Source organism: Cyclopterus lumpus, chromosome 3 (genome assembly GCF_009769545.1).
Source record: "Cyclopterus lumpus isolate fCycLum1 chromosome 3, fCycLum1.pri, whole genome shotgun sequence".
Taxonomy (NCBI): Eukaryota; Metazoa; Chordata; class Actinopteri; order Perciformes; family Cyclopteridae; genus Cyclopterus; species Cyclopterus lumpus.
In genome coordinates this window covers 20,271,335-20,286,971 of record NC_046968.1, presented here as the reverse complement: position 1 = coordinate 20,286,971, position 15,637 = coordinate 20,271,335, and the positions used below count along the sequence as shown (strand labels likewise).

General features: G+C 42.4%; 1 protein-coding gene across 4 annotated transcripts in view; it reads right to left on the bottom strand.

Moving 5' to 3' along the window:
- Positions 1-15,637, bottom strand: part of LOC117728173 (semaphorin-4B-like) — a 41,842-nt gene that overhangs the window by 11,888 nt on the left and 14,317 nt on the right. For all 4 annotated transcript variants that reach the window (XM_034528958.1, XM_034528968.1, XM_034528949.1 and 1 more), the window contains 6 exons: positions 4,854-5,014; positions 4,496-4,558; positions 3,744-3,842; positions 1,398-1,509; positions 886-1,002; positions 441-598 (listed from right to left, as the gene is read on the bottom strand). In XM_034528958.1, the coding sequence (XP_034384849.1) occupies positions 441-598; positions 886-1,002; positions 1,398-1,509; positions 3,744-3,842; positions 4,496-4,558; positions 4,854-5,014 (710 nt within the window). The remainder of the gene's footprint in view (positions 1-440; positions 599-885; positions 1,003-1,397; positions 1,510-3,743; positions 3,843-4,495; positions 4,559-4,853; positions 5,015-15,637) is intronic.

The following is a 15,637-nucleotide window of genomic DNA, read 5'->3' as shown; positions in this document are numbered from 1 at the left end:
TGCTGCGAAGCACCCTTGAATACTAATAATGCCTGCAAAGCTCAAGACGCTGGTGGAGAAAGGCAAATAGCTGGAGGGATGGACGGGTGAGGCTGACATTGTGAGGGAGATGGAGGGAGAGGAGGAGATGACATTGCAGAGAAAAAGGGAGGGGAGGGGGGCGTGGTGAGTAGGAGCAGATGATTCAAGCAAGGGGAAACCAAATCTGTTGAAAACATGTTTGCACAGTCAAATAGAAAAAGCTTAACCGCGCCAGTGACATATTTCCATTGCATCGACACAAGCGTGACATACGGTTAAATGTGACCAAACGTGCTTTGACATGGGAGCGTCCCGCCTTGTTTTAGTGCAATTGTATCAGGATTAAGGAGAGGAAACTCTAGGCTACTTTTGCATGGACCTCTTATGTAATGACCTCACCCCGACCGCAGGTGTCTTACCTTACACACGCGAGCAATCCTCGACACAATGGTGTTGTCAAAGAAGTCAAATTCTTTCCCCGCCTCGCTAAAGAAGAAGTAAATCTTGTCGTCGTCTCCCACAGGGTTTCCTACTGGCTGACTTTCCTCGATGTAAGCTGACCCGACAAAGACCGGATCTGTTGAGAATTTAAAAACAAAGTGGTTAGAGAGACGCCTTGATCGTCTACGCAAGAGGGAAGAAAATGTCGCATCACTTTTTGCATCGTGGTAAATTTAAAGAGAAGACAGAGATCACACAGTAAACTTTGGCTGTTTTGAAGTGCACGTGCTGCGACTGACAGGACCGCTCGTCGGGCTCCTCGGCTGCTGCATTAGCGACCGAGCCTCGCTAATGATCGCTACTACGTAACGGAAGATGAGTAGAGAGGGGAAACAAAACTGCCTGCCGTCTGATGGAGTTTACCTTGCAGCCATTTTAAAGAGTTTTCTGTCTTCAGAGCGGTTCCCTGAACCAAACTCTTGTAAATGACGGGCTCATTCCCTTGGAAGTTGCTGACCGTACCAGTGTACAATTCACCATCTGGAAGAAAAAACAAAAACAAAAAAGGAAACAATTGCAAGATTTATTTTATTAAGAATTAGATGTTCCCATTAATTAAATATAATAGAGTACACAGAAATGGTGTACAGGGAGCTTTTCATAACAGATGAAGTCCGTTAGAGTTTAGAGTGAAATGAGAGCAACAGAGCAGACAGAGTTAAGGGATTAGACAAAAAACAATTTCCATTCATCTCCAGCTCAATTATTCACTAATTGCTTGTTGGTGTCCGGCGCAGACAAACAACATTAGCAGGCACATTGTGACTCCTTACCGAATCAAAGCAGCTTCATAAACAGCTCATCATAATAATGCCTTTGACCGCAAATGGATAGAGTGACACGAAGAGGGAAACAATGAGTGCATGACGACATACCAACAATGATGGCAGTGGATTTATACTCTGGATTAAAGGGGCAGCGGCTGCGCCCATCTTCCATCACGACCTCGCCCACTTCATCTCTCTCCAGTTTGAATGTTGACGTGTTCTGGAGACAAGACAAGAAAATGTCCCTCAGGCCCAGTCCAATTAAATTCTACTTGGGGTAAAAAGTGAGCTCAGCGACCTCAAGCTCACTCTCCACTTCAGCATTACAATATACACACCACACTACAATATACACACCACACAGCACGGTTGGTCACTTTGCACACACAGTAGCCGTCTGTCTGGGTACTGGACGTCATAGGCAACTCTACTTTTTCATTGCGAGAAAATTAAAACTTATAGCAGCTCTAAGGCTGGTTTATTACCATGAATTACTTCTAAAAACGACTCGGCTTGTTGAACAGATATAGAAGGAAAAGTGTATTTTATTCCTCAAAATTCTAAAATCACATCACCGAGCTTCACCGTTTACTATTTCTATGAACACAGCGACAGTATATTGAGTCAACCCTGCATGCAATTTGCTGTTGGCATAAATGCTCGCTAATGTGTATTAATCCCTTGCTCAAAATAGACTTTTTGCAAAAGAACTACAGCGACCAGCTGTTTCATCTCTTTTTGTAAGCCTTTATTAAAATATAATCAAAAAGAAACTCAAAATGTATATCATGAGTGAGGCAAGCTGAAAGCATTATAGGGACACACTTAAGTAGTGTTGTTTTTCGTCTTTTCATTAGATTCATTGACAATAAAAATAAGATTAGGTCTTTTAAATGTGCCTGGCACAAAGGAATTTTTCTCAAGATCGGGCTTCAGGTAGTTTTTAATATGGTTTACACCGGAAGAAAATTTTAAATTCAATATCGGACTTAATGTACATAAGATATTGTTTACTCAAGTTTATATGCCACGGAGATCTACAGTAAGTATGCAAGTTAATATTCAGTCTCTGAAAACAGCTTCTTTTGGCAATTCTCAGAAGAAATGACAGAATCTCAGGGTTGGGCTTTAAAACGGAGAGTCTGCGTCTACAAATAGCAGGCAGGGATTTTGAAACATAATGGCATCTATCAAGCTGGGAGGGTCAAATGAAAGCGTTGGTGACGTCTTCAGAAATACTTGTTTAATCCGACCAGCAGTCCAAAACCCCAAGAAAATTTACTGTCACAGAGAATATAGAAAAGCAGCAAGGTCCCATGTTTGAAAAGCTGGAAACGGCAAATGTTTTGCATTTTTGCTTGATACTTAAACAATTAATTGATTATCAGAATTTATTTTATTTTGTTAGACTGATCGCCCAATTGTTTCAGCTGTAAAGTGGAGGATCAAAAGGATCAAGCCATTAAAAAAATGTCAATCTGTTCTTTCAAAAATAGACATCCTTATATTTGAAACAGGAAATAGGGATTTGGTACTAAAAATACAGATATGTTGTTATCTAGATATGATTCATGATGATTTCTATTAGCTTCAGCTAAAATCAATGCATTTTTAAAAACAGAACAAGGACAGCAGATTTCGTTCTACATCACTTGCATTGAAATGGCTTATGGAAGCGATACCTTTGCAGCCAGTATAGAGGAGGAACAATTACACTGAGCAATAAAGCACTCAATATACATATGGCAATGTGAGTATTACATTAATATAGACACGAACAAAAATGTATGTAGGCAATTGGCAGCAATAGCAATAATGTGTTTTATTCAATCTAAGCAGACAGGAAACATCTTCCCAAGCTGCTTCATTATGAGTTATTATTCTCAGGGTTGTTTTGTTTGTTTTTGTGTATCTTCTTGGCTTTAGTGTCTTGTTACTCTGTTGTTAAACCCTCTGACACGGTTTTGAGAAGAGCTATAAAAATAAAACATTTAGAAATGTTAATATGACACACACACACACACACACTCGGAATCCCAGTTCAGGGCCTAAAGTCCTGCCAAGTGATATCCAGAGACGTCCCGTGTTTTTCTTTCACTCCGACGTCAAAGGGGAGAGTTTAATGACTCACTTTAAGAGCAGAGCTGTCGCCAAGCTTGATCTCCCCCCCCCCATCACGGAGATCAATGTCATCCTGCTGCCGGTTACCATCACTCCAGATGTACTCCACCGCTAGATAAACAGATCTCCTGCTTCCCTCTTGCTGTAAACCACACAGCTTGTGTACCCCCTGTTGACTAGTCTGGCTATAGTGCCTCAGCAGCATTTGGTTACGCTTGGATAACAGCAGATCCAATACGGACATGGTGGATAAAGGGGGCTTGATTACACACACACACACACACACACACACTCACACACACACACACACACACACACACAGTAATTACTTACTATGTAGGCGCAAATGGGACTGAACGCATAGGTGCCACACACATAGAGATGAGTGCTATTCAGCCGCAGGAGGATTTTGATGTAATTGAAGCAATCAGTCTGGATGGGGAACAAATGGAGAGAGAGTGTGAGGTCCATGAGTCCACAGAAGATATTCTTACAACTGGATGTATTTTTCTGGAGAGGTCCTTAAAATCAGTGCCTGGAATACTGGCGTTCATAATCAGAAGTAAATCTGTCAGAGCAAAAATAAAAAACACAAACACTTCAGAAACTGTGAAACTGGATAGAAAGGAGGTAGAAAAATGAAGAATACAATTTTTTTTCTCAAACGCAGTTGGGAAAACCTCCCAGCATCACACAGCAGTTGCCTGGTGGGCTTTCTGTAATACACAGAACAGAGATGTACACCGCAGTATAAAGATTACCAAGGTTTGTCGCCGAGGGAGACAACAGCTGGCATGACAACAAGGTAACAGACAGACAGAGAGCGAGAAGCGGTGCACAGAAAAGAACAATTCCCTGGCGAGTCTGCACACCTGATGAATGCATTTGTATCTGCTGGAAAGGTTTGTCAACACAGCACTCAATGCTCATTTCATCTTCTCACGACGAGAGTGAAACGATTCAGAGAAGAGATAACAAACACCCTTGGAAGGAAAATCCACGATCTCAATATTGTCATTATGCGAGTATCTTCCCGAGGCATTTTCTGAATTTGCCATTTTGAGCAGAGAAAAAGTGCCACTCACCTCCAGGTTCTTCCCTTTGAAGCTGCATTCCTCTCTTTTTCCAGCAGGAGTGCCCCACGTCAGCTGAAGATGAAAAAGGAACCCCTAATAAGTCATGCCATATTCAGGGGACCACGCTGACTCTGCTGAGGACCATTTCTCCAATATCAAAATGTATGGAAATAAACAAAATGGCCTTTGATGATGCAGAAAAGCACATTCTGAATATTTTGTATTTACAAACTGCATTATTAACTCAGAAAAAACTATTATTTAATAAGTCTACAAATGGCATTTATAACCACAACAGAAGTGAGAGTAAATTATCTACGCTGCAATGTTTCCTCTCATAATCCACCTGGCGTGTTGCCATACTCACGTTCTTCTGGAGCTTGGTCTTGCTGATGTCCGAGAGGCTGAGGGCAAACAGCGCCTCCCTGGCTCCCACGTACAGCATGTCGTCCTCCTGGCTGAGCAGCAAGGAGGTGTAATTGAAGACACCGTCCACTGAGAATCTCTTGGCCGACCTCTCCTTTGCATCTGGGGAAACGGCAGGAAAAAACACACAGATCATCATCAGATAGCAGGACAGAACAGAGAGGAACCGACTGGTACAGAACATACCCCGATAGTCCTGGAAGGACAAGAACATACACACACCCACACACACACACACACACACACACACAATGTTGTTTTGCCTTCTGCAGGGAGAAAAACAATCAAAGATTTCCATATTACAGTGTTAAGATTTAAAATGTATGTAAAGGAACGTATGAGGGTTTCAAAGACTAGAAAAAAAAGGTTTTATTCTTGTTATTTGATACAAAATACCTGTCAAACGGATTGATTGTGTGATGATGCTGAAAAAATAATTTGTATGATTAGTTTTTCATATCCAACATGCTATAAATGGTCAATTTAATCTGGTTCCTGGCATACAACTCTCAAGCGTTCTCAGGTGACAAGATCACCACTTTGTAATTATTGGTTGACAGCACTAAAAACATCTGTACAACAACAAGTAAAACAGCTGCATTATTATTATTATTATTATTATTATGCAAGGCTGTGGGTGTGACTTGTTTATTAGCCAATCGATGAAGTCGTCATCAACCAATTGGCTCTATGCACCAGATGTGAATCATTATCTATGAAAGGTTCCTGCGTAACAACAATTAGGCCACAAGTTAAACTGAAAACTAAAAAGGGATTAAAGTAAATATATCAATGGAGAATTAACAAGTTGTATGCTGGGCCAGAAGTTGAGTTGTATGTTGAATCCAAAAAAAACCAATACTTGTTCAGAGGGTAGCGCTACGTTAATAAACACACATTATTAAACCCCAAAACCACAACTGAGTACCACATGAACACGAGACAACTCCCACTCCAATGCGTTGGCCAAACACAAATATATACGATCGGAAAGGTAACAACATCTGAACTCGTGTTTTACTACTTCCAGTCCTCCAAGGAAATATGTGGGTCTCCGTCAAGGGCTCACAGAAAGCCACAACTCTTACAGGGAACAAGGGGACAGACATCCCATCCGACACACAGCACAACACATCGTGGCGAGCCTCAGTCAAATCAATCTATGACACAAGAGAGGGACGCTCTCACTGAGCGCCTTGTCGTTTCTGTACGCCTCACTCCCGTCCTCTCGGTTTATCCCTCTCGCACGGCAGCAGCCAGCAGCTACTGGAGCTCCACGAGAACGCCTGTGAGCCACGTCCACACTTTCCTGTGCTGGCCGGCTCCCTCTGCTCTGCACTGCACTGGCAGCAGTGTCAAAAAAACCAAACCTTCTTCCACTCAACGCCAATCTAAAACCCCTTCATTCCACTGCTCGCCAACCCTCTTCCAATAAATGCCGTTGGCAGTGGGCCACGAGTCAAATGAGTTACTTTTTTTCCCACGTCGCTCCCTTCCCTGAAGCCTAAAATGTAGTAGTTTTAGTAGTAATTTGAAGTAGAGATTCAACTTGAACGTTGATCCATTTAATTTAAGGCAATTCTCTTGGCATCAACAAACAAGCCAGGATCATCTACTACAGAGGCATCAGCAGCAGTTTTTATTTTTTGTACTGCATGCCACTATGAAAGCGGAGTTTTAAGAAGTTTGGATCATATTTTTGCAACAGGCAAAGGCTCTGACAACTGGTCAATTTTCAGTTTGACCTACTGTGTGGATAACTTGCTTAAACAACCTCATATAAAAGCCAGCAGAGGCTCCAGGAAGTTGTGATTATGGTTTATTCAAGACCTTCAAGTATTGTGATCCTTAGAGAAACAATAGTCAAGTCGGTGGATGTTATCACATATATATATATATATATATATATATATATATATATATATATATATATATATATATATATATATCTCTCAACACAACCAACAATCTTCTTGAGGTAACCAACCAAAGACATGAGATATATGCAATCAAATATTTGTGCTTCCATACTACTTACCCTTTGCAGTTTTCTGACCATTTTTGTTTATCTATTGCCTCCCACCCCAAACATATTAAACACACTTGATGTGCTCCCCAAGCCAAAGCACCGGGGGTCACGGACTCCATTTGCTTCTCCAAATAAGATTACCGCTTCGTATCTGGAGTCGTCATCACCACTATTTGCTGCAGTTAAAACCGTTAACAGACAGCATTTCCCTTGTGTGCAACCAGCAAGCTGCTTTCAAAATTTAGAGACTTCTGATAAGAAAAAAAAGACACCAGGTGGGGCATAATGCAAATGGGGCCAGTAAACAGCAATAAATGTTTACAACCCATGACCTAAACTTTCCAATATGCTCACAAACAAATGGTTCCTCCAACACTCAAGGCTCTTTTGGCAGATGATCCATTTCCCCTTATGGGAGTGAAAACCAGCTGCACACACCTAATCTTGTCCGAAATCAAATCTTAGGCCCTTTCCAGATCAACAGCCCTCTTTCTGTTTAAAACGTTGTGACATCTGGAGTTAATGAAGAGGAGGGCCTGGCTTTAAACTTCAGTGAGCGGATACAAAATAATAAAGACTTCCCTTTGTCATTCAGGACCGGAAAAATGTAGAGACTGTTTTTTGATTCAATGCGAATTAAGTCGGTCTTAAATGCTCATAAAGAGAGCTATACTCGGTCCCAGTGGACCCTGCCGATGGCAGACAAAGGAGTGCCATCTCTCCTCTCAACAGGGGAACATATCATAGCTCGACTGCCATGGCTCCCCTGAGTTTTGGCTATTCACTGGAACCAAAAAAACAGCCTTCCCTCAGCATATTAAAACTCTGACATAAATCACAGTGACATCCTTTTAGACAGACAATGGAATAACGAGCAAAGGAGAGCAGTCCGAGGCTACTTAGTGGCAGGGTGTATATGTGTGTGTGTGTAGGTCGGGTGACTGAGTGGGAGTAGTGGTAACCAGGAAGATTGGATTGAGATGTTGACCTATAAAGAAACATGCAGACAAGGGAAGAACATTTTATTTTCAAAGCACTCCGAGATGGAAGAGCAGAAGGTCAAGCCAGTAACAAACGTCAGTTGTGTCAAGTTGTGTGAAACTCACGGCTTTCTCCCTTTTTCATGTACAGCAGTTGGTTCTTGGGAGATCTTTTACACTTTCCGATGCAGCTGATCAGCTGTGTGCTTTGACATGCTTGCAGTAGAATGCCGGGCATCTGCAGGCCGTTTCACAGCCAGGCACCGGAGTCCATTCATCACCCGCCTGTTTAATCAGTCGGCTGTCACCAAAACCTCTGCTAATGCTCATCACGTCACACCTTCCATAAGGATGGCTGCTTTATTGCCAGTTTCAACATGCTGAATTAGTTAGTAGCACAGGTTCTTTGAAGTCAAACTGTGTATATTTGCCTCATTTATGTGTGGTTATGAATGCCTGCAAGCTGCAAAATAAATTGGCCATTGGTCTCAAACCAGAGCGCAGCCGCACAATTCAAAATATGCATTGTTTGAGGGCTGATCAGGGTCTGCATGACATACTGACATTTAGGAAGTGAATGTCTTTTCTCCACTGGCATGTAATAACTCATCAGCAATTAATTAGTTGAAATTTAATGTTGGCAGTGTATTCATTTATTGTGATGGCGGGAACAAATCATAGCGCGGAGGATTTCAGAGAACAACTGCTCCGTGATCACAGAAATGTTTGAGAGAATCAGACTAAATCTGTGCACACACACACACACACACACGATGAACAGCTACAAACGTGAAGAGACACGTGAAGGGGAAATCTCACATCTTCTCCCATATGTACAGTGTGTGATATTCTCCGCATACAGTTGCTAGTGTAAATGTGACCGGCCTTAATGATAATGCAACATGCAATGACTCAAAAAGATGCCTAAGAAAACAAAAACATTTTTTTTACATTTAAACCAGATATAACCTCTTAAATGTGGGAGCTTTAGAGGTGTTGGTACCTTCAGATGGAGCCAGGCGTGCCATTGTTCTGTCTTTATTTATATACAGTAAGCTTTATACGGCTGCTGGATCCACTTTGACTGGAAATACTATTTATTTTCGTCATACTTTGACACAAATAAGTAGCTGTATGTGTGTAGATATAAAAGTGAGTGCTCTTGAGGTAAAATGCTTATGAATCATCAAAATAAGTAAATGTTCCAGACGCATAAACAAAATCTTTTTTTAGGATTCCAGATAACTCCAAAATAGCACAGCGACATCAATTAAGATTTCCTCTGAATCCCTTCATTCACATCATAGCTGAGAGTATTCAGTGTGCGCTCACTCACCATTGAGGTAACCAAGATATCATCAGAGGGTGAGAGCTTGCAGACAGTGTCACAGAGAAATAAAATGAATGCCAGCACTTTGGCAGGCATCATATTTCAGAGAAAGATCAAACTATTTTTCGAAGGTTTAATAGTACTCCGAGGGTAGGGCGATTGATTGGCTGCTTATACGCCTGCCAAGGCCCTCCTAAAAGCTCAGACTGTAAACAAGCCCCAGATTTGCTAAAGCAGTGTGAGCCAAGTCACAAGACAAGGGGGCAACGGGGACAGAGGGGTCTGCTTGCAGCCAGACAGAAAAAAGGGGGGAAAAAAAAAAAAGGAGAAGAGAGTGTAGCACAGTCGATATTAATCTCACACCGAGCTCCGCTTATCTTACATGCACAACACACATTTATCCCCCCAAAAAACAGTATCCATCTCTGCCCTTTGCAAGCGGATGCTACACAAGAGTGCACCGCTTCAAGGCTCTCCGTTTGACAGGATTTGACAACGGACTTGATAGCGGCGCAGGAGCTCCCGAACACAAGCCGACAGGAGTCGCTTCAAGGTCATCGCGGCACTGAACCACGTGACATGTGGGAAAAGTGCTGGTTATTTCATTGTCTGTGACTACCGGCAACCAAGAGCTGCTGCAGTATGCCAGCAGAGTTTGTCTGCACAGTGAGACCACCCTATGACGAGTAGGCAGACTGGGCTGGAGCAAAATGCACGTAAAACTCTTATTTTACTAAACAAAGAAATCACTGGTGTTACGTGAGTGGATTCTGTTATATTTAAAAACTCTCACATTAAATGTACAGCGAGTAAAAACTCTAAAAACCTGATAGATACAAAAGACCGAGACCAATCACACTTTACTAGGCTGTAAATAAAAGCTGACAGCACTGAATCAGTTGGAGTGCGACACCCACAGTATCTGTAAGGCCGGGCCAATAAGGCTCACAGATGTGATGTGTTGTGGGTAAGCACTGGGAATGATGGTGTGGCTTTGCTGCAATGCTGTGTGCACGCTGTGTGTGTGCCAGAGTGTATACATCATACTGAGAGACAGCTGCACCTTGCAGATAATAACCAGAGCCCGACCGTGTGTAAGTGCAGTGTTTGCTGCGTGTGAGGATTATGCAGCAAAAAAAGGTGCCACATGGTTACATGTACAGGCTCGGAATCAGGGCAACAGCAAAAAAAAAAAAATTAAAAAAAATGAAATTACTGAATATTTGTTAGCAATGTCGAACACCCGTGTGCACTGTAAAATTCGATGAAATACTGTAAAATGTCCCCTGTGAATCAAACGCTGCATACCTCTAAAAAGCAGAAAACTAGGGTCTGACAGAGACGTGATGCGCTGCTCTGTAATTATTGGCTCTTAGGTGTCATCCTGATGCACTCTAGATTTGGCACGCACCCACCCAACACTCAAAGCAGTGGAGCACAGTGGTCTATCACGGCTGAAAGCTTACAAAATCCTGGATATTAGCGAGGCGAGACACTCCATGTGGCATCTGAGTGGGTTATTCAAACACAGGCTGAAACAGAGTGAGAGGGAGACGGATAGTTGGTATAATTTCCTCACACATACAATTCAAAATAGACGTGCCTGTGCTCGTCATGTGTGGGAAGCCTCTTCAACCTCTCGCTCTCTCTCTCTCTCTCTCTATTTACATCCTCCTCCTACCCTCTCTCTAAAGACAGTAGATATCACAGCAATCTGACGCAGATTTTTTTTTGGGGGGGCCTCTAAAAAAGGGAAAATTAAATCTGCCAACTTTCGTTGAGCCTTCCGAGCGTGTTAATGGGGTTTAAGTTAGAATCGGTTCATTTTTATCTAAAGTCAGCATTTTTCAAAGCATTAGCGATTCAATGTATTTTCATTCTGTAATTTCCTAAAGTAGTTGTAGGGATGTAATTTTTTTATTTTAAGCAGCAGTACAATGTGTACAGTTTATTTGTCGATGACTGAACTCATGAACCACCGCGCCTTGGTACACGGCCTCCTGCAACCTGCTGATAAAAGTGTATCGGGTTAGACCCAAAGTTGGGAAATCTGGCTCAGGCGCACTTATGGTTGGCCGACCTCTAAGGTGGACCAGTTATTCTTCTTTCAGCTTCCAAAAATACGTTAAAGTTACGACAAGGAACTTTAATTTATATAAACTTTCACAGAACCTTGTGGAGGAAAGCGGTAGAATTAGAGTCCCTTTAGAAAACATTGTATTTTACTGCAGCAGGGTCCGACAGTCTACTCCGGTCAGTCCTGGTTCTGGTTCTCCTGAGCCTCCCTTCCCTCCAGCTGTTGCCGGTTTAACATTTTTTTAAATATTAAAACATCCTTCAGTAGTAGTTTTCCTTGTTAGTGGCGGGGCCCGCTATTCTCCCATAGGAGGAATTACAATTGCATTCACGCAAAGAGATCCACAGGAAACGATGCATGAGTGTAATCCAGCATTCCTGTTTCCAGCACTGCTGTATCACAGCTGTATTAAGTTACCGCGAAAGCAAACTCAACGTTTCTACACAAAACCACTTTTATTGTGAAGCATATTTTTTTTCATCAAAAATGAACAGATACACCAGCTGCTCTTTCTAATAAAGTAGCTGCTCAAAAGAGTTGTTGCTCTTGTTGAAAATCTAAAATGTTTTAACTTCAGCGAGGTAGCCGACTTTCCACATCCTAAACCACCTTCCTCTACTTCGGGTGTTCTATATTTTGGTACTTATGGCCTTACGCAAAGAAAAGAAAGCACAGGCACACCAAGAAAGATTGCCTTGATGAATGACATTATGCCTATGGCTCAGCCAAGTGGACTTGAAGAGAAAAGAAATGGCCAAATCCAGATCCAGCTGGCTTTCACATGCTTACAGATGGTTTCTGCTACAGCTAGAATCCCATCAAAGTACACTTCGATAATCTCTTCTGCCATTTGCTAGCTTGCACACTTGTCGATTTTTAGGGCACGAGTGGAGCTATGTGCAGTTTACTAAGTGCATTCACTTTGGACTGGCATGTGTTGAAGGCCTTTAAGTGTGACCACAGCATGCAGACACAAACCTCTACCGTGTGTGTGTTTGTGCGTGTGTGTGTGTGCGTGCGTCTCTGGAGAGGCCCTTGATGAGAAGAGCAGGCGCACAGAGTCTGCTCCTCTCTACTCATCCACCACAATGTAAAGTAGTGAGGACGAGAAGTGGTCAAGCACATAGGTTTTACGCTCCTTGCTAATGGTATACACACACACACGCATGCGCGTGCGTGGCCATATTTATGGGGACAATGTATTAATGAGTGCTACACCTGTACTAAAAAAAAAAAAATCAGACTGATAGGATTTCTGTAAAATCAGACACTGTAACTGAATCCTTCAAGACACACACACACACACACACACACACACACACACACACACACACACACACACACACACACACACACACACACACACACACACACACACACACACACACACACACACACACACACACACACACACACACACACACACACACACACACACACACACACACACACACACACACACACACACACACACACACACACACACACACACACACACACACACACACAGAGAGCATTAACAAACTAAATCAGGAAAGTTCAGACTTTTAATAAAAGATACACGAGACGACTACTTTTAACCATTTAAGTTCTGCCTCAACTCAAATGGACTGGGTAGTTGTTTTCAGATAATGATGGCAAGTAATATTGATACATTTCATTATGTGTATGAACTTAGTACGTTGAGTTTTACAAGTTGATCAAAAAATGACCTAGTCCAGCATTACTTCTGCAATACAAAGAAAATGTATGTATTGACAGTTGGATAGTTGAACAATCATTTTTAATCCGTTTTGGATGCATTTGAACTTAACTTGGCATCAAAAGCACCGTTATGCTGTATTTTATAGAAACAAAAAGAAGATGATTTTTTACAGGAATGTGGACACTGAAGTGTGACAGACTTTTTTTGGGGTGTATCACACAATATAATGTGATGTGTGACTTGATTTACTTATTTGATTTACAGCTAGAAGCACAGAAACCATATAAATCAGTCATGCTGCATCATACAAGTTCAATTCAGTTTAAAAAAAAAAAGGTGGGGTTCTTTGTGTCAGTTACTGTAAAAACAGCAAATCTCTGCTGCAAGATGTTCTTGCGATGAGGCAAGGAACATTTTAGTTATGGACAAATCCACAATGCATCCCAGCAATCCCCCAAAAAATACCTAATGGCTCTCTGAACCTCACATTCCTCTCTGTCCATCTTAATTAACAGCGGCACCATTATCCCTCGCTGCTTGCCATTGTCTTCAAATCAAATGTTCCTGGTTGAAATCTGCAAAGACGGAACTTTTCTGTACATTCCCTGGAGCGTGCAGTGATGAAGCCATTAAAGCGTCTGAAACTGACCGAGTTGATGTGCTGTAATTATGCTGCATTGTTGCGGCCGTTATGGCATTGTATGCAGGCACTTGTGAGTGCCACCTCTGCTGGAAGCCTCAAACCGCTTTTCTTTCAGGATCGGGGGCGTGTCCTTGCCGGGTTTTAGGTGGGCATCGGAGCATGTCACGAGCATTTGGCTTGACCCCCCCCCTCTCGCCCGCCCCTCCTCTGTTTCTACACTGCGATCCACACACTGCCAAGGTCACTGGATTAGCATGCATGAGAGAAAGCGCACAATATTCGCTGAGCATGAACCAAACGTAAAACAGGAACGGACACCGACTACAGAGCATACACAGCATGCTCCGAAGCTCCGCTTAAAAAGGAGCATTGGGATTTGCTTCTTCACTCGCAGCCTGCGTCAATGTAATAAAAACTGAAATTCTTTCCTTCTAAATCTGAATATTTCCTTTGTTATACATTCAGTTCAAACAAACAACAAACTTGTAAATACAATAGTAACTGACAGTCTCTGGATGCACTTGGGTTTACAATCTGGTTGACGTGAGCTTTGTTGTACCAAATGTCTTCTCTCTTGCAGGAAACCTGTCACTATGTCAAATTGGCCCGATAAAAGACTCAGATTTGACTGATTATTTCTGATGAACACATATTGTTCTAAATTTCCCTGTCGCGGGGAGAGAAAAAAAGCGCATTCAGTATGTACAGGATATTTTTTTTTAAAAAGGTGTGTCTGTATCGATGCCCAATCTTTGAGAAAAACCTTGCGGATAAACACCAGATTGGTGGACAAAGTCATTCTGAATACACAAGATAAGGTGCACTGCTGAATCACAACAGAGGAAGAGTGGCATGCAATACAGTTTGTGCACTTGAACCACACCTTTGAAAAACAGCTCATTCATGTAAACTTTTCTTAGTAAGGGCAGGACTTGAGTTAGTCGTGTTCCAAGTGAAAGACATAGAAAAGAGGAGAAACAAATCATCTCCTCAGCACATATCTGGAGAAAGACAGTAACATCCTGCCTGAGACGTTTCTGATAATCAACAGTGATACATGGCGCATGCCTAACCGATGCTTGCTGCTCCAAGTCCCATGATCCTTTGTGCTCGTCTCTCTGCACAAGAGCCGTAATGAAAAACAGACAAGGCTCTCCCACTGCAGCGACCACAAAAACCCTCACTCACTACACATGAGAGATTAGCCTGCTCATTAGGAGAGAAGGAAGGAGCGAGAGGAGAGGGAAGGAAGGAAGATAAAAAGAAACAGGGCCGCCTTCCCAGGAAAAAGGCCATGTTGAGGCAAGGGTCCTCTCTCGAAAACAGTCTTGCCCCCCCCCTCCTTTCCTCCAGACTATACAAACCAGAACGGAGGTTTACAGCAGAGACCTGCTTTAAATGTTTTGCATCAATGGCGCAGGTTGAATTGAGGCTAGTTTATATAGGAAACGTTTAGCATGTCAGTGATGCTGCAGACCCCGTTTATGCAAAGCCGTACTGTTAATGAAAAGGACACGATCAGCGTCGGTGAGGTTTAAATGCGATTTTCTACGCCCTATTATCAGCTGAAAAGCATGTTGTCTCACACTACTACTTACGCTCTCCAGTTGAGAAAATCTCAATAACTAACTGCTGCGGTCAAAAAACATGAAATTTAGATTATGAATGCCGAGTGGAGCAAAGGAAAAAAGGAAGGGTGGGAGGGATGGGGGGGGGGAGGAACATCAGTGATTTGCAAAACACTTTGCTGGGAACCAGCCGTGAGCCAAAATTTATCCATTTAGTTCTTTGAAAAAAAGTGAAATGGCTCAAGTTGTTCTTGGGTATGAGCGATGCCAATTTTGAGATGGTGCATCTGAATTATTGCATCACGCCTCGCGGAGTTGGCTGAGGGGTGACGAAAACAAGCGTTAGATTGTTGTTTTCAGAAGTAGGAACTTCCATTTCAGACAGGTAGTGTT